Here is a 19,219-nt window from a genome sequence, read left to right on the forward strand (position 1 = left end):
GGTATTGCCTGCCATTCTGTATATCTGCTATTTTTCTATACTTCATAGAGTTCTCATTGCTGCTAGTAGGAGAGCCCTTATTATGGTTAATAATTGGACACCATTGGGATTAAAATCATTTTCTCTTTGAAAGATTCCATTAAGATAATGAAAGTACATGTTACAAAATTGGAGGAATTTATATATTCTGTACACAGTTGATTTTTGCACAATGCAAGTTTGAATTGCACAGGCCCACTTATACGTGGAGTTTTTTCAATAGTACTACACTACTACATGATCTGCGATTGGCTGAATCCATGGATACAGAACTGGATACTGAGGAGCTGCAGATGTGGAGGTCTGACTATAAGTTAAAAGTGGACTTTCAACCGTGCAGAGGGATGGCTCTCCCAACATCCCATTTTTAAAAAATAGATAACTTTCAATGAGCTTTTTTGAAAAAAATTTATTTTATTTTTGGCTGTGATAGATCTTTCTCTAGTTGCGGCACAGGGGCTTAGATACCCTGCAGCGTGTGGAATCTTCCCAGATCAGAGATTGAACCTGTGTCCCCTACATTGGCAGATGGATTCTTAATCACTGGACCACCAGGGAGATCTCTAACCCCCATTTCGTTGAAGGATCAACTACATGTTATTTGGAATATGTAAAGAAATCTTTCAACTCAATGAGAAGGCAAACAACCCAATAAAAATGTGCACTTTTTACAGTCTAATTAGAATTAATATTTTAACACTTTAAGTGACATGTAAAACTGTATAATCATAATAAGACCCTTTGTCTTCCCCACTTTGTTTTATGGTTGTCATATGTACCACATACACTGAAAATTCTATCAAACAATGTTATACATTTTACCTTCAACTGACATACGTATTCTCCAACTTAAGAGGAGAAAAATACCCTGCTATATTTACCTGGATATCATTTTTGTTGCTCTTCCTTAGTTTCTGAAGTTTGAATTTTCCCTCCAGTATTATTTCCATTCCATCTGAAAAACTTTTAGCATTTCTTTAATATTAAAGATATGTTGGCAATGAATTTTTTGAGATTCTTTCATCTAATAATGCCTTTTCAGTTCAATTCAGTCGCTCAGTCGTGTCAGACTCTGCAACCTCATGAATCGCAGCACTCCAGGCCTCCCTGTCCATCACCAACTCCCAGAGTTCACTCAAACTCATGTCCATCGAGTCGGTGATGCCATCCAACCATCTCATCCTCTGTCGTCCCCTTCTCCTCCTGCCCCCAATCCCTCCCAGCATCAGAGTCTTTTCCAATGAGTTGACTCTTCACATGAGGTGGCCAAAGTATTGGAGTTTCAGCTTCAGCATCAGTCCTTGCAATGAACATCCAGGACTGATCTCCTTTAGAATGGACTGGTTGGATCTCCTTGCAGTCCAAGGGGCTCTCAAGAGTCTTCTCCAACACCACAGTTCAAAAGCATCAATTCTTCGGCACTCAGCTTTCTTCACAGTCCAACTCTCATATCCATACATGACCACTGGAAAAACCATAGCCTTGACTAGATGGACCTTTGTTGGCAAAGTAATGAAAGGTTGTTGTTGAATCACGCGAATACACCGGGATTCTTGGCCCCCGGAGGAGAAGAATTCAATCCGGGGCCAGAGACGAGGCTTGATCGCTCAGAGCTTTTGTGTAGTAAAGTTTTATTAAAGTATAAAGGAGATAGAGAAAGCTTCTGACATAGGCATCAGAAGGGGGCAGAAAGAGTACCCGCTTGCTAGTGTTAATAATGAGGTTATATAATCCAAAGAATGTACCCCTCTCTCTTTGGGGACCCCTAGACTCCCTATCAACCTGCCTAGGAAATGACTCTCTCAGTAATATCTCTGCTTTTCAATATACTATCTAGGTTGGTCATAACTTTCCTTCCAAGGAGTAAGCATCTTTTAATTTCATGGCTGCAATCACCATCTGCAGTGATTTTGGAGCCCCAAAAAATAAAGTCTGACACTGTTCCCACTGTTTCTCCATCTATTTCCCATGAAGTGATGGGACCAGATGCCATGATCTTGGTTTTCTGAATGTTGAGCTTTAAGCCAACTTTTTCACTCTTCTCTTTCACTTTCATCAAGAGGCTTTTCAGTTCCTCTTCACTTTCTGCCATAAGGGTGGTGTCATCTGCATATCTGAGGTTATTGATATTTCTCCCGGTAATCTTGATTCCAGCTTGTGCTTCTTCCAGCCCAGCGTTTCTCATGATGTACTCTGCATATAAGTTAAATAAGCAGGGTGACAATATACAGCCTTGACGTACTCCTTTTCCTATTTAGAACCAGTCTGTTGTTCCATGTCCAGTTCTAACTGTTGCTTCCTGACCTGCATACAGGTTTCTCAAGAGGCAGGTCAGGTGGTCTGGTATTCCCACCTCTTTCAGAATTTTACACAGTTTATTGTGATCCACACAGTCAAAGGCTTTGGCATAGTCAATAAAGCAGAAGTAGATGTTTTTCTGGAACCCTCTTGCTTTTTCCGTGAGCCAGTGGATGTTGGCAATTTGATCTCTGGTTCCTCTGCCTCTTCTAAAACCAGCTTGAACATCTGCAAGTTCAAGATTCACAAAGTGTTGAAGCCTGGCTTGGAGAATTTTGAGAATTACTTTATTAGCATGTGAGATGAGTGCAATTGTGTGGTAGTTTGAGCATCTTTGGCATTGCCTTTCTTTGGGATTGGAATGAAAACTGACATTTTCCAGTCCTGTGGCCACTGCTGAGTTTTCCAAATTTGCTGGCATATTGAGTGCAGCACTTTCACAGCATCATCTTTCAGGATTTGAAATAGCTCAACTGGAATTCCATCACCTCCACTAGCTTTATTCATAGTGATGCTTTCTAAGGCCCACTTGACTTCACATTCCAGGATGTCTGGCTCTAGGTGAGTGAGGATTTTACACTTGTTTCTTGGAGGAATTGTGTGTTGACAATCCTTCTCTTTCAGTACTTAAAAAATGTACTGTTTCTTTCTGGTCTCCATTTCTGATGAGAAACACAGTCACTCAAATTGTTGTTCCCCTGTATATAATGTGTTGTTTTTCTTTGGCAGCTTTCAGATTAAAAACAATTGTAAAAAACTGAAGTATAGTTGATATACAGTGTTGCTAGTTTCAGGTATACAGCAAACTGCATACACAAATCCATATATTCCAGATTTTTTCATGTTTAGTTTTCATTTGTTTGATTTTGATGTGTCTAGGCATAGGTTTTTCAGGTTTATCAACTCCTGTTTAAGTTTCATTGAGATTCTTGAATCTAAAGTTTTATGACTTTGACCAAATTCCAAAGTTTCAGGGAACTTTTTCAGCCAGGCCACTGACTATTTCTTCTGTCATCTTCATTCTGTTATTTAGCCAGTCAAGTGAATTTTCTGTTATTGTATTTTTCAGTTATAAAATTTTCCACTTAGTATTTTTCTTGTATCTTTTGTCTGCTGATAGTCTGTCTTTCTACTTGTTTCAAGAGTGTTCACTCTGACTTCTCAGAGTATGATTATAATAATTGCTTTAAAGTCTGATAGTAAAAACTTCTATGTCATTTTGGGGTTGTTATGTGTTGATTATGTTTTTCCTTGTGGCATATTGAGATTTTCCTGATTCTTTATACATCAAGTAATTTTGTGTTGTATATAGTTATTTTAAACATATATGAGACTGTATCCATTTTCTTTGGAGAATTTTTTTTTTTTTTACAGTTTTATGAGAGAACTGCCCTGGCTAGATTTATGTTGTAAGTTTCTTCCCATCTTCTGTGGGCTGTGGTTCCAATGTCAGTTCAGTTTTTAATTTCAGTGCTGTTTGGATCCATTTAGTTGTGTGCCACTAATAGTTTGGAAGCTGGGCAGTGATATACCTTATTTTCTAGTTGTCCCAGTCTTTGGAATGCTGTTCAGGGTCAGATATAACCCTGTGCTACCAAGAATTTCATATAACATTTTATGGGGTCGCCTTCTTCAGCTCCTTCTTATCTGAAGTCTCCCCAACACTTTCCAGTTCTTAAGAAGCCCTGCTACTTGGCTTTCTGCCTAGAAAACTAGAGCTTTAGTTTCCCTGCTCTGCTACTCATTTCATCAACTCCATCTGCCTCCAGGGCTACATATTGAGACAATAGAAAAAATATTTAAAGTAACATGGATTTTCCTCCCTTATGCGTGTACTTGGAACCACAGTTTATTTGGTCAGAGGAGGATTTCCATCTCAGATGTATAGGTGCTCGTCCAGCCACCTCTGTCGCTGCAGGATTGTCTGACATGTTTGATAAAACAGAAAAGAACAAGAAAAATTAGGGGATTTCTCTTGTTCTCTCTGAAATTTGAGGCCTCTATTCCTTGGGCCAGAAATATCAGACTTTTCTCTTGGAATTATGTCCATACTCGATAGATAGTTCTTGGTTTCAGGCTACTTTTGAGTCCAGGTCAGGAGATGTTATTGGGAAAAATCATTGTAAATTCACTGCTAATACAGTGGTACTTTGAATTTGGCTTTCCTTCTCTGAGCTGCCTGTCGCTACCACTTACTTTTCAGAGTCCTTTCGTGTACAGGACTTTCAGTTGCATCAGATAAAAGTAGGGTAGAATGTACATCTGAACTCTGTCATTTCTGATGAGAAGACATTCAAAAAATGTTCATCCTACTTGGAATTGGCTAAGCTTTGTAACTTTGTAAATGTGTATTTTTCACCAACTTTGAGAACTTAACCATCATTCTCTCTTTAAATATTTTTTCTGCCTCATTCTCTCCTCCTTTTTGAACTCTAAACTACGTGTATGTATGTTAAACTCTGTTACATCCTGTAAGCCCCTGAGGCTCTGTTCACTATGTTCTAAAATATGGTTTCCTGCTCCTCAGATTGTATAACACTATTGATCTATATTTAAGTTCACCAACTTACCTCCGATTCAGTCCATCCTAGTACTTACTTATCTTATAACTGGAAGTTTGTACCTTTTGACTGTCTTCATCCACTTCCTCCTGCCCCCTGCCCCGATGCATCTGGTAACCACACATCTCATCTCTTTTTCTATGAGTTTCTTTCTTTTTGATGTATAATTGACCTACAACACTGTGTTCATTCTTGGCACATAACACAGTAATTCACTATTTCTCTACATTTCAAAATGTAAGTCTAGATATCATCTGTCACCATACAAAGATATTACATAAATATTGGCAGTATTCTCCACATGGTACAGTTTATACCTATGACTCATTTATTTTGTAACTTAATCTCCCTCACCAATTTCTCTCCTGCCTTAACACCTCCCTTCTAGCAACCATCTGTTTGTTCTCTATAACTATGATTGTATCTATGACTCTGTTTCTGTTAGTTATGTGCAGTCATTTGTTTTTTAAATTCCGTGTATGAGTGATTTCATACAACATTTGTCTTTCTCTGTATGATTTATTTCACTTAGCATAATATCCTCTAGATCCATTTGTATTGTTGCAAATGGCAAGATTTCCTTATTTTTTGTGACTGAGTAAATATTTCATTTTACATATATATATATATATATAGTTGTTGTTCAGTCACTCAGTCGTGTCCAACTCTTTGCGACCCTGTGGACTATAGACCGCCAGGCTGTCCATGGAACTATCCCTGCTAGAATACTGGAGTAGGTTGCCATTTCCTTCTGCAGGGGATCTTCGAGACCCAGGGATTGAACCTGAGTCTCTTACATCTGCGTTGTCAGGCAGGTGTGTTTTTTGTTTTTTGTTTTTTTAACCACTAGCGCCCCCTGGCGGAGAAGGCAATGGCACCCCACTCCAGCACTCTTGCCTGGAAAATCCCATGGACGGAGGAGCCTGGTGGGCTGCAGTCCATGGGGTCGCGAAGAGTCGGACACGACTGAGCGACTTCCCTTTCACTTTTCACTTTCCTGCGTTGGAGAAGGAAATGGCAACCCACTCCAGTGTTCTTGCCTGGAGAATCCCGGGGACGGGGCAGCCTGGTGGGCTGCCGTCTATGGGGTCGCACAGAGTCGGACACGACTGAAGTGACTTAGCAGCAGCAGCAGCAGGGCCACCTGGGAAGCTTGGTTTGTGTATGTGTGTGTGTGTATGTATATATATATATATATATATATATATATATCTTCTTTATCCATTCATCAATTAAAAAATTTTTTTTATTTTATATTGGAGCATACTTGATTAACAATGTTGTGTTAGTTTCAAGTGTACAGCAAAGAGATTCAGTTTTACCTATTATCCATTCATCTATTAGGACATTTAGGTTGAGTTCATATCTTGGCTATTGTAAGTAATAATGAACATGGGGTGCATATATCTTTTCAAATTAGTGTTTTAATTTTCTTGGGTAAATACCCAGGAGTAGAATTGCTGGATCATATGGTAGTTCTATTTTAATTTATTGAGGAATTTCAATACTGTTTTCCAGAGTGGCTGTAGCAGTTTACATTGCACCAACAATGTATAAGGGTTCCCTTTTCTCCACTTCCTCAGCACACTTTTTATTGTTGTTTTTTGATAATAGCTGTTCTGACAGGTGTTGGGTGATATCTTGCTGTAGTCTTGATTTGCATTTCTTTAATAATTAGTGATCTTGAGCATCTTTTCATGAGCCTGTTGTCCATCTGTTTGTCTTCTCTGGAAAAATGTCTACTCAGTCCTCTGCCCATTTTCTAATTGGGTTGTTTTTACGTTGAGTTGTATGTGTTCTCTGTATATTTTGGATTTTAGCCCCCTGCTAGTATATCATTTGCAAATATCTTTTCCCATACAATAGGTGGCCTTTTTTGTTTTATTAATAGTTTCCTTCACTGTGCATAAGCTTTTAAGTTTAATTTGGTCCCATTTGTTTATTTTTGCTTTTGTTCTGTTGCCTGAGAAAATACATTCTTAAGACTGATGTCAAAAAGTATACTAAGTTTTCTTCTAGCTGTTTTCTGATTTCAGGTCTTTATGTTTAAGTCTTTAATCTATTTTTAGTTTATTTTTGTATGTGGTGTGAAAAAGTCATTCAGTTTGATTCTTTTGCTTGTAACTATCCAGTTCTCCCAACACCATTTATTGAAGAGGTGGTCTTTTCCCCATTGTGTACTCTTGCCTCTTTTGTCACTGGTTGTGGATTGTGGTGTCTTAATTTTCATTTATCTCCTGGTATTTTAAAATTTCCTCTTTGATTTCTTTCCGTGTTTAGTAGCATATTGTGTAGCCTTCGTGTGTTTGTGGGTTTTTTTTTTTTTAATTTTTGCAGTTTTTTCCTTGTAGTTGATTTTTAGTTGCATAGTGTTTGGTCATAAAAGATTCCAGTATGTTGTCTGTCCTCTGGTGGGTGGGGTTGAATCCTGGGCCCTCTAGTGGTTCGGACTGGGTCTCCATCAAGCTACCTGGTTGGCCTGAGGCATCCCAGGACTGGTGCCAACTGACTGGTGGGTAGATCTGGGTCCTGGGACTAATAAGCTAGAGGTACATTTCCAAAATGGCACTTGCCAGCTCCACTGTCCTCGTGTTAGAATGAGTTCCCCAAAATGGCTACTACCAGTGTCTTTGTCCCCAGGATGAGTCCCATTTGTCTTCCTCCTCTCTGGGAGGCTCTCCAAGATCAGCAAGTGAGTCTGGTTGGGGCATTCAACCCATTTACGTTTAAGGTAATTACTGATAAGTATGATCCCGTTGCCATTTACTTTATTGTTTTGGGTTCAAACTTATACACTGTTTTTGTGTTTCCTGTCTAGAGAATATCCTTTAGTATTTGTTGGAGAGCTGGGTTGGTGGTGCAGAATTCTCTCAGCTTTTGCTTGTCTGAAAAGCTTTTGATTTCTCCTTCATACTTGAATGAAATCCTTGCTGGGTACAATAATCTGGGCTGTAGGTTATTTTCTTTCATCATTTTAAGTATGTCTTGCCATTCCCTCCTGGCTTGAAGAGTTTCTATTGAAAGATCAGCTGTTATCCTTTTGGGAATTTCCTTGTGTGTTATTTGTTTTTCACTTGCTGCTTTTAATATTTGTTCTTTGTGTTTGATCTTTGTTAATTTGATTAATATGTGTCTTGAGGTGTTTCGCCTTGGGTTTATCCTGTTTGGGACTCTCTGGGTTTCTTGCACTTGGGTGATTATTTCCTTCCCCATTTTAGGGAAGTTTTCAACTATTATATCCTCAAGTATTTTCTCATGGTCTTTCTTTTTGTCTTCTTCTTCTGGAACCCCTATGATTCAAATGTTGTAGCATTTAATATTGTCCTGGAGGTCTCTGAGATTGTCCTCATTTCTTTTAATTCGTTTTTCTTTTATCCTCTCTGATTCATTTATTTCTACCATTCTATCTTCTAATTCACTAATCCTATCTTCTGCCTCTGTTATTCTACTATTTGTTGCCTCCAGAGTGTTTTTAATTTCATTTATTGCATTATTCATTATATATTGACTCTTTTTTATTTCTTCTAGGTCCTTGTTAAACCTTTCTTGCATCTTCTCAATCCTTGTCTCCAGGCTATTTATCTGTGATTCCATTTTAATTTCAAGATTTTGGATCAATTTCACTATCATTATTCGGAATTCTTTATCAGGTAGATTCCCTATCTCTTCCTCTTTTGTTTGGTTTGGTGGGCATTTATCCTGTTCCTTTATCTGCTGGGTATTCCTCTGTCTCTTCATCTTGTTTAAATTGCTGATTTTGGGGTGTCCTTTCTGTATTCTGGCAGTTTGTGGAGTTCTCTTTATTGTGGCTTTTCCTCGCTGTGTGTGGGTTTGTACAGGTGGCTTGTCAAGGTTTCCTGGTTAGGGAAGCTTGTGTCGGTGTTCTTGTGGGTGGAACTGTATTTCTTCTCTCTGGAGTGCAATGAAATGTCCAGTAATGAGTTATGAGATGTCTATGGTTTTGGGGTGACTTTGGGCAGCTTGTATCTTGAAGCTCAGGGCTGTGCTCCTTTGTTGCTGGAGAATTTGCTTGGTATGTCTTGCCCTGGAACTCATTGGCCCTTGTGTGGTGCTTGGTTTCAGTGTCGGTATGGAGGCATTTGATGAGGTCCTCCTTTCGAAGAGTTGGGTTGCTTTTCTGGGTGCCTGATGTCCTCTGTTGGCATTCAGAAGTTGTTTTGTGGAATTTACTCGATGTTTAAATGCTCTTTTGATGAATTTGTGGGGGAGAAAGTGTTCTCCCCGTCCTACTCCTCCGCCATCTTGGTTCCTCCCTCAGCAAGTGAGTCTGACTCAAGCTTTTTTCAAATTACTGCTTCTGCCCTGAGTCCTGGAGTGTATGAGATTTTGTGTGCACCGTTTAACAGTAGAATCTCTATTTCCCATAGCCCTGACTCTCCTGAAATAAGCCCCACTGACCTTCAAAGCCAAAGATTCTGGGGTCTCATCTTCCCAGTACAGAACCTAGGGGATGGAGAGCCCCATGAGAGGCTTGTACCCCTTGCTCCCTGGGGAGAACCTCTACAATTGTAATTATCCTCACACTTGTGAGTCACCTGCCCTGGGGTCTTGCTTGTACCTTGTCTCCACTCCTCCTACCCATCTTATTGTATTTCCTTCTTTATATCTTTAGTTGTAGAAGATTTTTTTCTACTAATCTTCTTGTTGTTCATATCAATAATTGCCTTGTAAATAATTTTAGTTTTGGTGTGCCTGTGGGAGGAGGTGAGCTCAGGGTCTTTGTACTCCACCCTCTTGGCCACGTCCCCCATGTAAGTTTTAGAAATAGGTTGTCAATTTTTTTTTTTTTTTTACAAAAAGAGTTATGCTGTGCTGTTGAGATTGCGTTGAATCTATGGATCATTTTGGGAAGAACGAATAATTAACAAAATTTTGTCTTCTTGTTTAAGAACATGGTATATACCTATATGTTCTTTAATTTCTTTCAGTAGTATTCTGTAAATTTCAATATATGGCATGTCTTATAATATTTTGTAAAGTTTTTCTATAATGATTTTGTGTTTTATGTTCTATTGTAAATAATATTCTGAAATTTTAATCATTTAATTGTTCACTCTTAGTATATTGGAATATAACTAATTTATGGGTATTGGCCTTGATAAATTCACTTATTTTTGTAGCTTTAGGTTTTTATATATACACAATCACATATCTGCATATGAAGACTTTTACTTGTTCCTTTCTAACCTCTAACAAAATTATTTTACTTGCTTTATTTCACTGACTAGAATCTCCAGTAGAGGATAGAAAGAGTGAGAATGGACATTCACGCATTTTGCCATTTTCAGGGGAAAGCAGTGAATCACTAGTATGTACCATATTATTTGCAGGATTTCCTCCCCAGATGTCTTTAATTAGGTTAAGCAAGTTCCCTTATATTCCTTGTTTTGTGCAATTTTTTACATAAATGAATGCTGGAATTTTGTTATACAGTTACTCTACAACTACTGAGTTGATTGTTTATTTCTTCTGTATTTTTAGTGTGATCCATGATATTGGTTGATTTTTGAATGTTTAAACATTCTTGCATTCCTGAAATAAACTCCACTTGATCATGGTGTATTATATTTTTATCTATAGCTGGATTAAGTCTGTTGACTTTTGTTAAGGATGTTGAATCTAGGTTGATGTGCGATATTCTTCTAGTGTCCTTGCATGGTTTTACTATCAAGGTAATACTGGCTTCATAAAACAACCTGGGAAATAGCTCCTCCTTTTCTGGTTTCCAAAAGAATCTCTGTAATATTATTATTTCTGATTCAAATTATTTGACAGAATATGCCAGTGAGCCATTTGGGCCTAGAATTTTCTTTGTGGGAAGATTCTTAATTATACTTCAATTTATCTAGTATATTGTGGGGCTCTTTTTGTTTCATCAAGTGTTATTTTTTAAAAACTAATTTGAAGCATTTATTTATTTTTATTTTTGGCTCTGATAGGTCTTTGTTGCTGAATGGGCTTTTCTCTAGTTGTGGCATGTGGGGGCTGCTCTCTATCTGTGGTGTGTGGGCTTCTCATTTTGGTGGCTTCTCTTGTTGTGGAGCACAGGCTGTAGAGCACAAGCTCAGTGGTGGCGGCACACGGGCTTAGTTGTTCTATGGCATGTGGGATCGTCCCGGATCAGAGCTTGAAACTGTGTCCCCGGCATTGGCAGGTGGATTCTTATACTCTGTACCACCAGGGAAGTCTCCCCTGGTTCTTTTTTCTGTCTTCCATTTCTCTACTTGTTAGGTTCATATTTTTAAAAAATACTTTAACATTGTTTTTTTTTTTAAATAGATATTTTAATATCCCTGACTGTTAAGTCCTTCATCTGTCATTTATTGCTCTATTTTGTGACTGTTTTATTTACTGGTTTTTATACTGATCAAGGTCACATTTTTCTCTTTCTTCATTTGTTTACTAATTTTTGACTGGAGATTGGACTTTGTGAATTCTGTATTTTTGAGTGTCTGACTTTTTGTTGCCTTCCTTGAATGAGTATTGATTGAGCTTTGTTCTAGCAAGTAATTACAGTTTGATACTTTTGAGTTTTGATTTTAAGCTTCAGTAGGGTGCGTCTAGAGCCCTCTTTCCTCCAGGAGTCCCTCAGTCCCATTTGGAAGGCATGGCCCTCCTGGACTGTCTGCCAAATACCCCATTCAGATTGGATGTTTTCCAGTTATTGTTTCTACAGGAGATCAGCCCTGGGTGTTCTTTGGAAGGAATGATGCTAAAGCTGAAACTCCAGTACTTTGGCCACCTCATGCGAAGAGTTGACTCATTGGAAAATACTCTGATGCTGGGAGGGGTTGGGGGCAGGAGGAAAAGGGGACGACAGAGGATGAGATGGCTGGATGGCATCATCGACTCGATGCACGTGAGTTTGAGTGAACTCTGGGAGTTGGTGATGGACAGGGAGGCCTGGCGTGCTGCAATTCATGGGGTCGCAAAGAGTCAGAGCGACTGAACTGAACTGAGTTATTCTTTATATATAGCCTTGCAGATTTTCATCCTGTATGTGTGAATCTTAAAATTCAGCACACACTCAACAGACTGGATGCAAATTTCTAGAACTCTTTTTCTTCATAACTACATTTCCTCCAGAATTCTTCCCTGGAACTTCAACTTCTTTGGCCTCCCTGAACTCCTTCTTTGTCTCCCCAACTCAGTGAGACTGCCATGGTTTACTTGTGATCTTTTCTGCTCTGCAGATTAGAATGTGCTTTCAGGCAGAAAACCAGGATAATTACATGGTGCACCTCATTTGTTTTCCTTTTCTCAGGAATCACGGAGAAGGCAATGGCACCTCACTCCAGTACTCTTGCCTGGCAAACCCCATGGGTGGCAGAGCCTGGTAGGCTGCAGTCCATGGCGTCGCTAAGAGTCTGACACGACTGAGCAACTTCACTTTCGTTTTTCACTTTCATGCACTGGAGAAGGAAATGGCAACCCACTCCAATGTTATTGCCTGGAGAATCCCAGGGACGGGGGAGCCTGGTGGGCTGCTGTCTCTGGGGTCGCACAGAGTTGGACATGACTGAAGTGACTTAGCAGCAGCAGCAGCAGCAGCAGCAGCAGCAGGGATCACAGTTCTGTATTGCCTGTTATCTAATGTCTAAAAACAGTTGTTTTATACATTTTGTCCAGCTGTATAGTTGTTTAAAGTGGGAGGATAAGTTGTGCCCCTGTGCCTAATTGTGAAATTAGAATTATCCATACTGACTTTTAAATCTCAGTTACTTTTTATTTCAAGAGGTTCTGTTTCATTTTTAAAAATCGTTATGGTTGACTTATAGTTTCTTGTCTCCTGCAAATATCTCCAAGCTTGTCTTTTATTATTTAAGCATAGTAAACTTAGTTGTATTATATTTTTTTGTAATTCTAATATTTGTAGTAACTTTAGGGATATTTTTATTGTGTTATTTCTCATGATGTCTTGTTTTTATGTGTGTGGTTCTCTCCATGTCCTATTTATTTGACTATTATTTGTAAGAATTCTTTAAGGCCTAAGAAGAGGGTATATTCATCCAGATAGGACTTTTGCTTTTACTTGATACATAGGGACATTAGAAAGACTCCAACTTGAGTTTTTGTGACAACCGGGCTCAAATATTTGGGCTCCAAGTTTAAACTAGGGCTGGCTGTGGTTATGACATTCAGGATCCTTAAAAATTTGCCCTTGTTTTGCCCTTTTCTGAAGCAGCCCTCCTTGTGTTCCCCGTGGTGTGGAACAATTGGGTGCAAGCTTCTGGTTCATTTTTTATTATTGAAGGTGCAACCCTTTGAAATGCCAGATTTAGGGGAAGACCTTCTGTTCTGATCCTTACTTTGGGCATGCTCTGGTGCTTTTACATCAAACTATGCCTGGACACTTCAGGTATAGTTTGATGTATTTGACATACCCTTCAAGGCAAAATTGCTTTGCAAGTCTTCTTTCCCCACTGCTTTTGTTTGTACTCTGATTTTTGTCCAATACTGTAATTCCTTATTATCTTGTCAGTATTTTTATTTTTCAAGATTTAAAAATATCTTTGAGTCTTTTAAATTATTTCCAGTGAGAAGTTTGGTTCAAATATTTAACTTGCCTATTACCAGAAGAGCACATAGTATTTTATTTTCTAAAACGTGATTAGAAATGCCGCTTTATTGTTGCTGTTCAGTCTCTAAGTCATGTCTGACTCTTTGCAACTCCATGGACTACAGCATGCCAGGCTTCCCTATCCAGCACCATCTTTCGGAGTTTGCTCAAACTCATGTCTACTGAGTCGGTGATGCCATCCAACCATCTCATCCTCTGTCCTACCCTTCTCCTCTTGCCTTCAATCTTTCCCAGTATCAGGGTCTTTTCCAGTGAGTCAGCTCTTCATATCAGGTGGCCCAAGTATTGAAGCTTCAGCTTCAGCATCAGTCCTTCCAGTGAATATTCAGGGTTGATTTCCTTGAGGATTGACTGGTTTGATCTCTGCCACTTGCATTTTGCTATTATCAGCAAACCTTCCATTGAAGTTATTATAGAGCAATGAGCTGAAGTTTTAAGGATTTATAGGAATTAGCCCAAGTGAAGAATGATGGTGGGAGTTGGGTTGGTCTTGAGCATGAGAGAGCATCGCATGCCCTGAAACTGTAAGAAGTTAAGTGTGAGCTGAGTAGATCTGCAGAAGGTCATGGGATAAAATAAAGAGCAGGACCCAGATCAAAAAGTGCAAGAAGTTTCTCACAGCATAGTACAACTTCATGGGACTGTTATGCATATGGTACACTTAAGTAAATGCTCCCTGATATTCAGTTATACAAAGCTTAGAAGGTTGACTTCCACCTGTTAGTCTAAGAAAGAGGTAGGGCGTGAATAAGAGGTAGGGAGTGAATAAGAGACCCCATCATTAGAGCAGAGACTCAGAGTTTCCAAGAACTCTATAAGACTCAAGAAGACTATAGGAAAGGCTTCTCCTGCCCCATCCCCTTAGGGTCATAAATTATCCAGGCTCATAACAATTCATGACTTTGAAGGTGGATGGCTTCTAGATTTAATCTTATGCTCTACCTTACCCAGATCAGTAACATGATGTCCTTTCTTATCTGGAAGATAAGGGAAAAGCAGATCATTTTCTAAGAAGCAAAATGATTCTATGTGATTCAACTCCTTATCCTCAGGAATACTGAAACACTTTTGAATCTGGTAAACATGGGGATACTGCCTCCTGAGGCCCAGCCACCTCAAAATCTGATTGGCAACCCAACCTCCATCTTCACATCCTGGTTCAACAGCCTCTCCAACCCCATCAAGAAGGAGGTCCTCAGCCATGTGCCTGAGTGCAACTTAGAGGAGCAGTTTTTGAAGGTCAGTAAAAATAGGTGAATGAGTCCTAGAGTTCCTTCAAAACCTTTTGTAAAACAGAAATTTCAGCTTTTGTTGGCACCAGAAAAAAAATCCCAGAAGCACCAGGATAAGCTGCAACCTTGGTAATGCAAAGAACTATAGTTTGCAGAATGCCCTTCTATGAGTAATACTAGGTGGGATTGGTTTTCCATGTCAGAGGGTCAGCTTGGAAATCTGGTTTTCTCAGTGACACAGGGGTTTTAAGAACATTTTCAGGAAAGATAGGATATATCTCTGTACTTTTTGTTGTTTTTGTTAAATTCAAGGACACTTTAACTCCTGCCCTTTCTCCCCTTCACAGATTAAGGAGAGCACAAACTTTGCTTTCCTGGCCTTCGTTGAAGCCATGTCTTTCATTCCTGGGTCTGTCTTCTGGTCCTTCCTGTTCTTCCTAATGTTGCTGAATCTGGAGATGTCCACCATGATAGGGATCATGGACAGCATCATTACCTCTCTCCAAGACATCTTTATTTCTGTCCAGAAATATACAAAGCTGTTTACAGGTACTCTGACCTACATGTGTATACCCATCAATGACCCTGACTTCATTCAGATTCTTATCCAGCCCTAGTCTATCACCTCTGCCTAGCCCTTGTTACCCAGCCAGACCTCTGACCTTGATCTAAATCCAATGTTCCCTCCAGTGGTTGTCTTAATGATCATGTTCCTGTGTGGCCTCTTCTTCACTCGACCTTCAGGCAGCTACTACATCAGACTGCTGACTGACTACTGGACAATCCTCCCTATAATCATCGTCATCATATTTGAAAACTTGGCTGTGAAATGGGCCAGAGAGGCTAGCAGGTGATAGCTTGGGTCTATAGGGAAGGTTGACCCCTTTCTTATTGCCTGCCTCTATTTTCACTTGACAACAGTGACATAGGGACCCTTAACTTCAGGCAACTCCAGGGCCTTCTGAGAAACCTTTTATTCATTCATTCATTTAACATATTTCTGGGGTGCTTAATATGTGCTGGGAACTGTTTCAGTAATCAAGGACAGAGCATTGAGTAAAACAAGCATTGAGTAAAACTCCCTGTCCCCAGGGAGTTTACATTCTAGTGGTAGAGATTCATAATAATAACCAAATGAACAAATACAAATGTCAAGAGGTGATAACTGACAGGAGAAAAATAAAAAAGTGAGATAAGATGATCAAGAGTGGGAGTATGTGCTATTAATAACTTTGATAGGATCACAGGGAAGGCCTCTCTGGTAAGGTGACATTTGAGCAGACTCCTGAATGAAATGAGAGGAGGAACCATGAAAAAATTTTGAGAGAGCATTCCAAGTAGAGAAAACAGTAAGTACCAAAGCAAGAGGAAGCATCATTCCTGAAGTTTTTGAGCAATGAGGAAATCAGAGATTAGAATAGAATGTTACGAGCTGACACCAGAGAGGTAATGGGAGATGATGTAGGACTTTTTAGCTATGGCAGGACTTAGTTTTTTATGTAGAATGAGAGAGGAGGTATGGAAGGGTTTTGAGAAGGGGATTGACATTATCAGGTTTGTTTTTTCAAAAAGATACCTATGATTGATTGTTGTATGGTGAATAGACTATGAGGAATCAAGAGTGAAGCAAAGAGAGCAGTTAGGAGCTATTGTAATATTCCAAATGGGAGCTATTGAATGGCTCGGGCTAAGGTGGGAGAGGTGTAGATTGAGAGATGTGGTCTAATTCTGCAAGGAAAAGCTACTAAGGAAGAGGGAACAGGATAATCAGGAACATCAAGCATAACTGTGGAAGGAAGAGTGGGAAAATCCAAATAAAATACAAGGAATACAAACAACTCCCAGGCCCAATTTTTAAACAGGCAGATGTGTAGTCATCTAAGTGGTATAATTTAAGGGTAGAAGTTTCAGGTGGCAGGGTTTTCAGCTAACAGTGGTTCTTGGAGTCAGTTTACTCATTCATTAACTCACTCACATGTATCTTGAGTCTTTCTTTGTGTCAAGAAAGTCTTGTGGTACTGGGGTACAAATGAATGGAATAAGCTCCTCCTCTCAAAGAGGGCAGAGTCCAAGGAGGAAGACATGTATGAGCAGACAATCCCAGTACAAGAAGGAAAGCCTATAGTAGAGGTAGCCTGGGACATTTAGAGGCATCTGGAGAGTCGGGGAAAGCATCCTAGGCGAGAGGATGGTTGAGCTTAGTCTGGACAGATGAATATGCAGACAAAGAGGGAGAGAGAAGGGCACTCTAGACCAAAGGACCCCATTTGTGTATTCATTGAGATTGAGAACATGCAGTAAAGGAGGCTGAATATATTGGCTGGAAGAAGCTAAGAAAAGCTTGCGACCCCATAGACTGCAGCCTACCAGGCTCCTTTGTCCATGGGATTTTCCAGGCAATAGTACTGGAGTGGATTGCCATTTCCTTCTCCAGGGAAGAAAAGCTGAAGGAGGGCCAAATGTTACTCTTTTAGAGTCTGTGTTGTTCACTATGGATACCCAGCAACTAGAAGAATCCCTGGTATGTCATAGACACTCTCATATTCACAGTGAATGAAAGGGACTTGGCCTTTATCCTGAGGGCACTGATATCCATGAAATGTTTTGGAGCAGTAGAGGAATGTTTGGAATTTTTTCTTGAGTAGGGATAGAAGACTGACTGAGAAGAAGATAGAGGATGAGGCTTGAGCTGAAGTGGGGGCTAAGGTCTGGCTGATCTTGTCCTCCAAGACTGGGTAAGGCCCAACTGTAAGGCCCTTCTACAGTCCTGTGGCCCTTCCTCTCAGTTTCTTTGCAGACATGGCTAACCTGTGGGGCCATCCAATGTACTCCATCATTCGTTGGCTGTGGTCCTATCTAATTCCAGTTGTACTGCTAGCCCTGTCTGTGACCACTGTATTTCAACTATCTCTGAAGAATATCACCTATTTGGCCTGGGACTCAAGCACTGTAAGTCACCCTCCTCAGACCCCTGACCTTCATAGGGAGTGGGGGGCTAGATTTTTCAATCCACTCTTGGTCTAAAGACTATCATCTCATTCTCCGACTCCCTGAAAACCCTTAGTCCTCTGTCCTGGTTCTCCTCTGACCTTCCCCTTCCCCAGTCTTTCCTGTTCTGGGAACTTCTACATTCTGAACCCCTTTCCCATCTCTCCACAGTCAAAAGAAATTGTTCGACAATACCCATCCTGGGGGCTGTTCACATTGTTCGCCCTTTTACTCATTGTCATCCTTCCCATCCCTATATACTTTGTATATTGCTTCACTCATGGGATTCCCTTCAACTCCACCAGCTGGGACAAGCCTGTGATATCCTCCAAGTCCTTACCCCTAAGTTTCCAACTGACACCCATTAAAGAGGTCGAAAACGAAGAAATCCTCCAAGGTGATATTGAAATTGCTGATCAACCTGTAGTGTGACTTCCTAACTATTTATTTGGCCTGACATCATATATCCCTCAAAGCAGCTCTTAATAGGCAAGTCAATATCAAATTGCAACTGTCTTTGTCTCTAGACCCAGAGCTGCTTTTATTCCCAAGGATAGGGACATTTTTGGGCGGGGTGGGGGAGCTCATGGAGCCTGGCTTTGCAGTTCGTCTCCTAGACCACATCCTCCCTGGTCACTACTTTCATTGTGTTTTCCCCATCCCTGCCTGAGTATATACACTTACCATTTTATATGCCATTGGTGATGCCTACAGAACCTGCTTCTCAACTGGTTTACCCAGTTTCTGGAATGAATCTGGAGGAATAATGCTGTTGGTCAATAAATTAGTCCACTGGGTTCTAAGCACTGGGTGTGAGAAGATTTTTTTTTTTCTTCTTCTATAAATATCTCAGATGTTCAGTCTTCCTCTCATGAGGCTTCCATTCTTTTGAGAGCCAAATGTCCAGCCCTGAGTTCCTGCCTTTCCTTGCCATGGTAAATTAAATGCTAGATTATTCGACTTGTTTTATCCAAGGATTGACCTTGAGCCAGAAGAAACCCAGGAAATGGTGACTTCAATAAAGATGTAAAGGATATTAATACACTTGCTGATGGGAAGTGGTAACCCTATCATTCGTCTAAAAATTAATTTTCAATAGATTCCAGGACTGTTGTGGACTGTGTATCTGTGAATTGACACACAACCAGCTTGGGGAACTACCAAATTGTATTGCTGAGCCCATCAGGGTCCCATATCTGTTTGGTAAGAGAGACATGGCAGGTTTTACCACAGAGCTATGTCAAATGAATTTGCCTAGTGGATGATAGGGCTTCCCTGGTGGCTCAGACAGTAAAGAATCTGACTGCAATGCAGGAGACTCGGTTTCGATCCCTAGGTCAGGAAGATCCCCTGGAGGAGGAAACGGCAACCCACTCCAGTATTCTTGCTTGGAGAATTCCATGGACAGAGTAGCCTGGACGGCTGCAGTCATGGGGTCGCAAGAGAGTGGGACACTACTGAATGACTAACACACTTGGCTCCTCTGTCCATGGGATTCT

The 19,219-nt window shown here is 40.1% G+C and overlaps 1 protein-coding gene across 1 annotated transcript in view; it reads left to right on the plus strand.

Annotated features, from left to right (window-relative positions):
- The window catches only part of SLC6A16 (solute carrier family 6 member 16), a 43,000-nt gene extending 24,262 nt beyond the window's left edge, over positions 1-18,738 (plus strand). The window contains exons 9-13 of the mRNA XM_027515170.1: positions 14,553-14,739; positions 15,080-15,281; positions 15,423-15,582; positions 17,519-17,681; positions 17,892-18,738. Of these exons, the coding sequence (XP_027370971.1) occupies positions 14,553-14,739; positions 15,080-15,281; positions 15,423-15,582; positions 17,519-17,681; positions 17,892-18,152 (973 nt within the window). The 3' untranslated portion in view covers positions 18,153-18,738. The remainder of the gene's footprint in view (positions 1-14,552; positions 14,740-15,079; positions 15,282-15,422; positions 15,583-17,518; positions 17,682-17,891) is intronic.
- Positions 18,739-19,219: the final 481 nt, after the last annotated feature.

This window comes from Bos indicus x Bos taurus, chromosome 18 (assembly GCF_003369695.1).
Source record: "Bos indicus x Bos taurus breed Angus x Brahman F1 hybrid chromosome 18, Bos_hybrid_MaternalHap_v2.0, whole genome shotgun sequence".
Classification (NCBI taxonomy): Eukaryota; Metazoa; Chordata; class Mammalia; order Artiodactyla; family Bovidae; genus Bos; species Bos indicus x Bos taurus.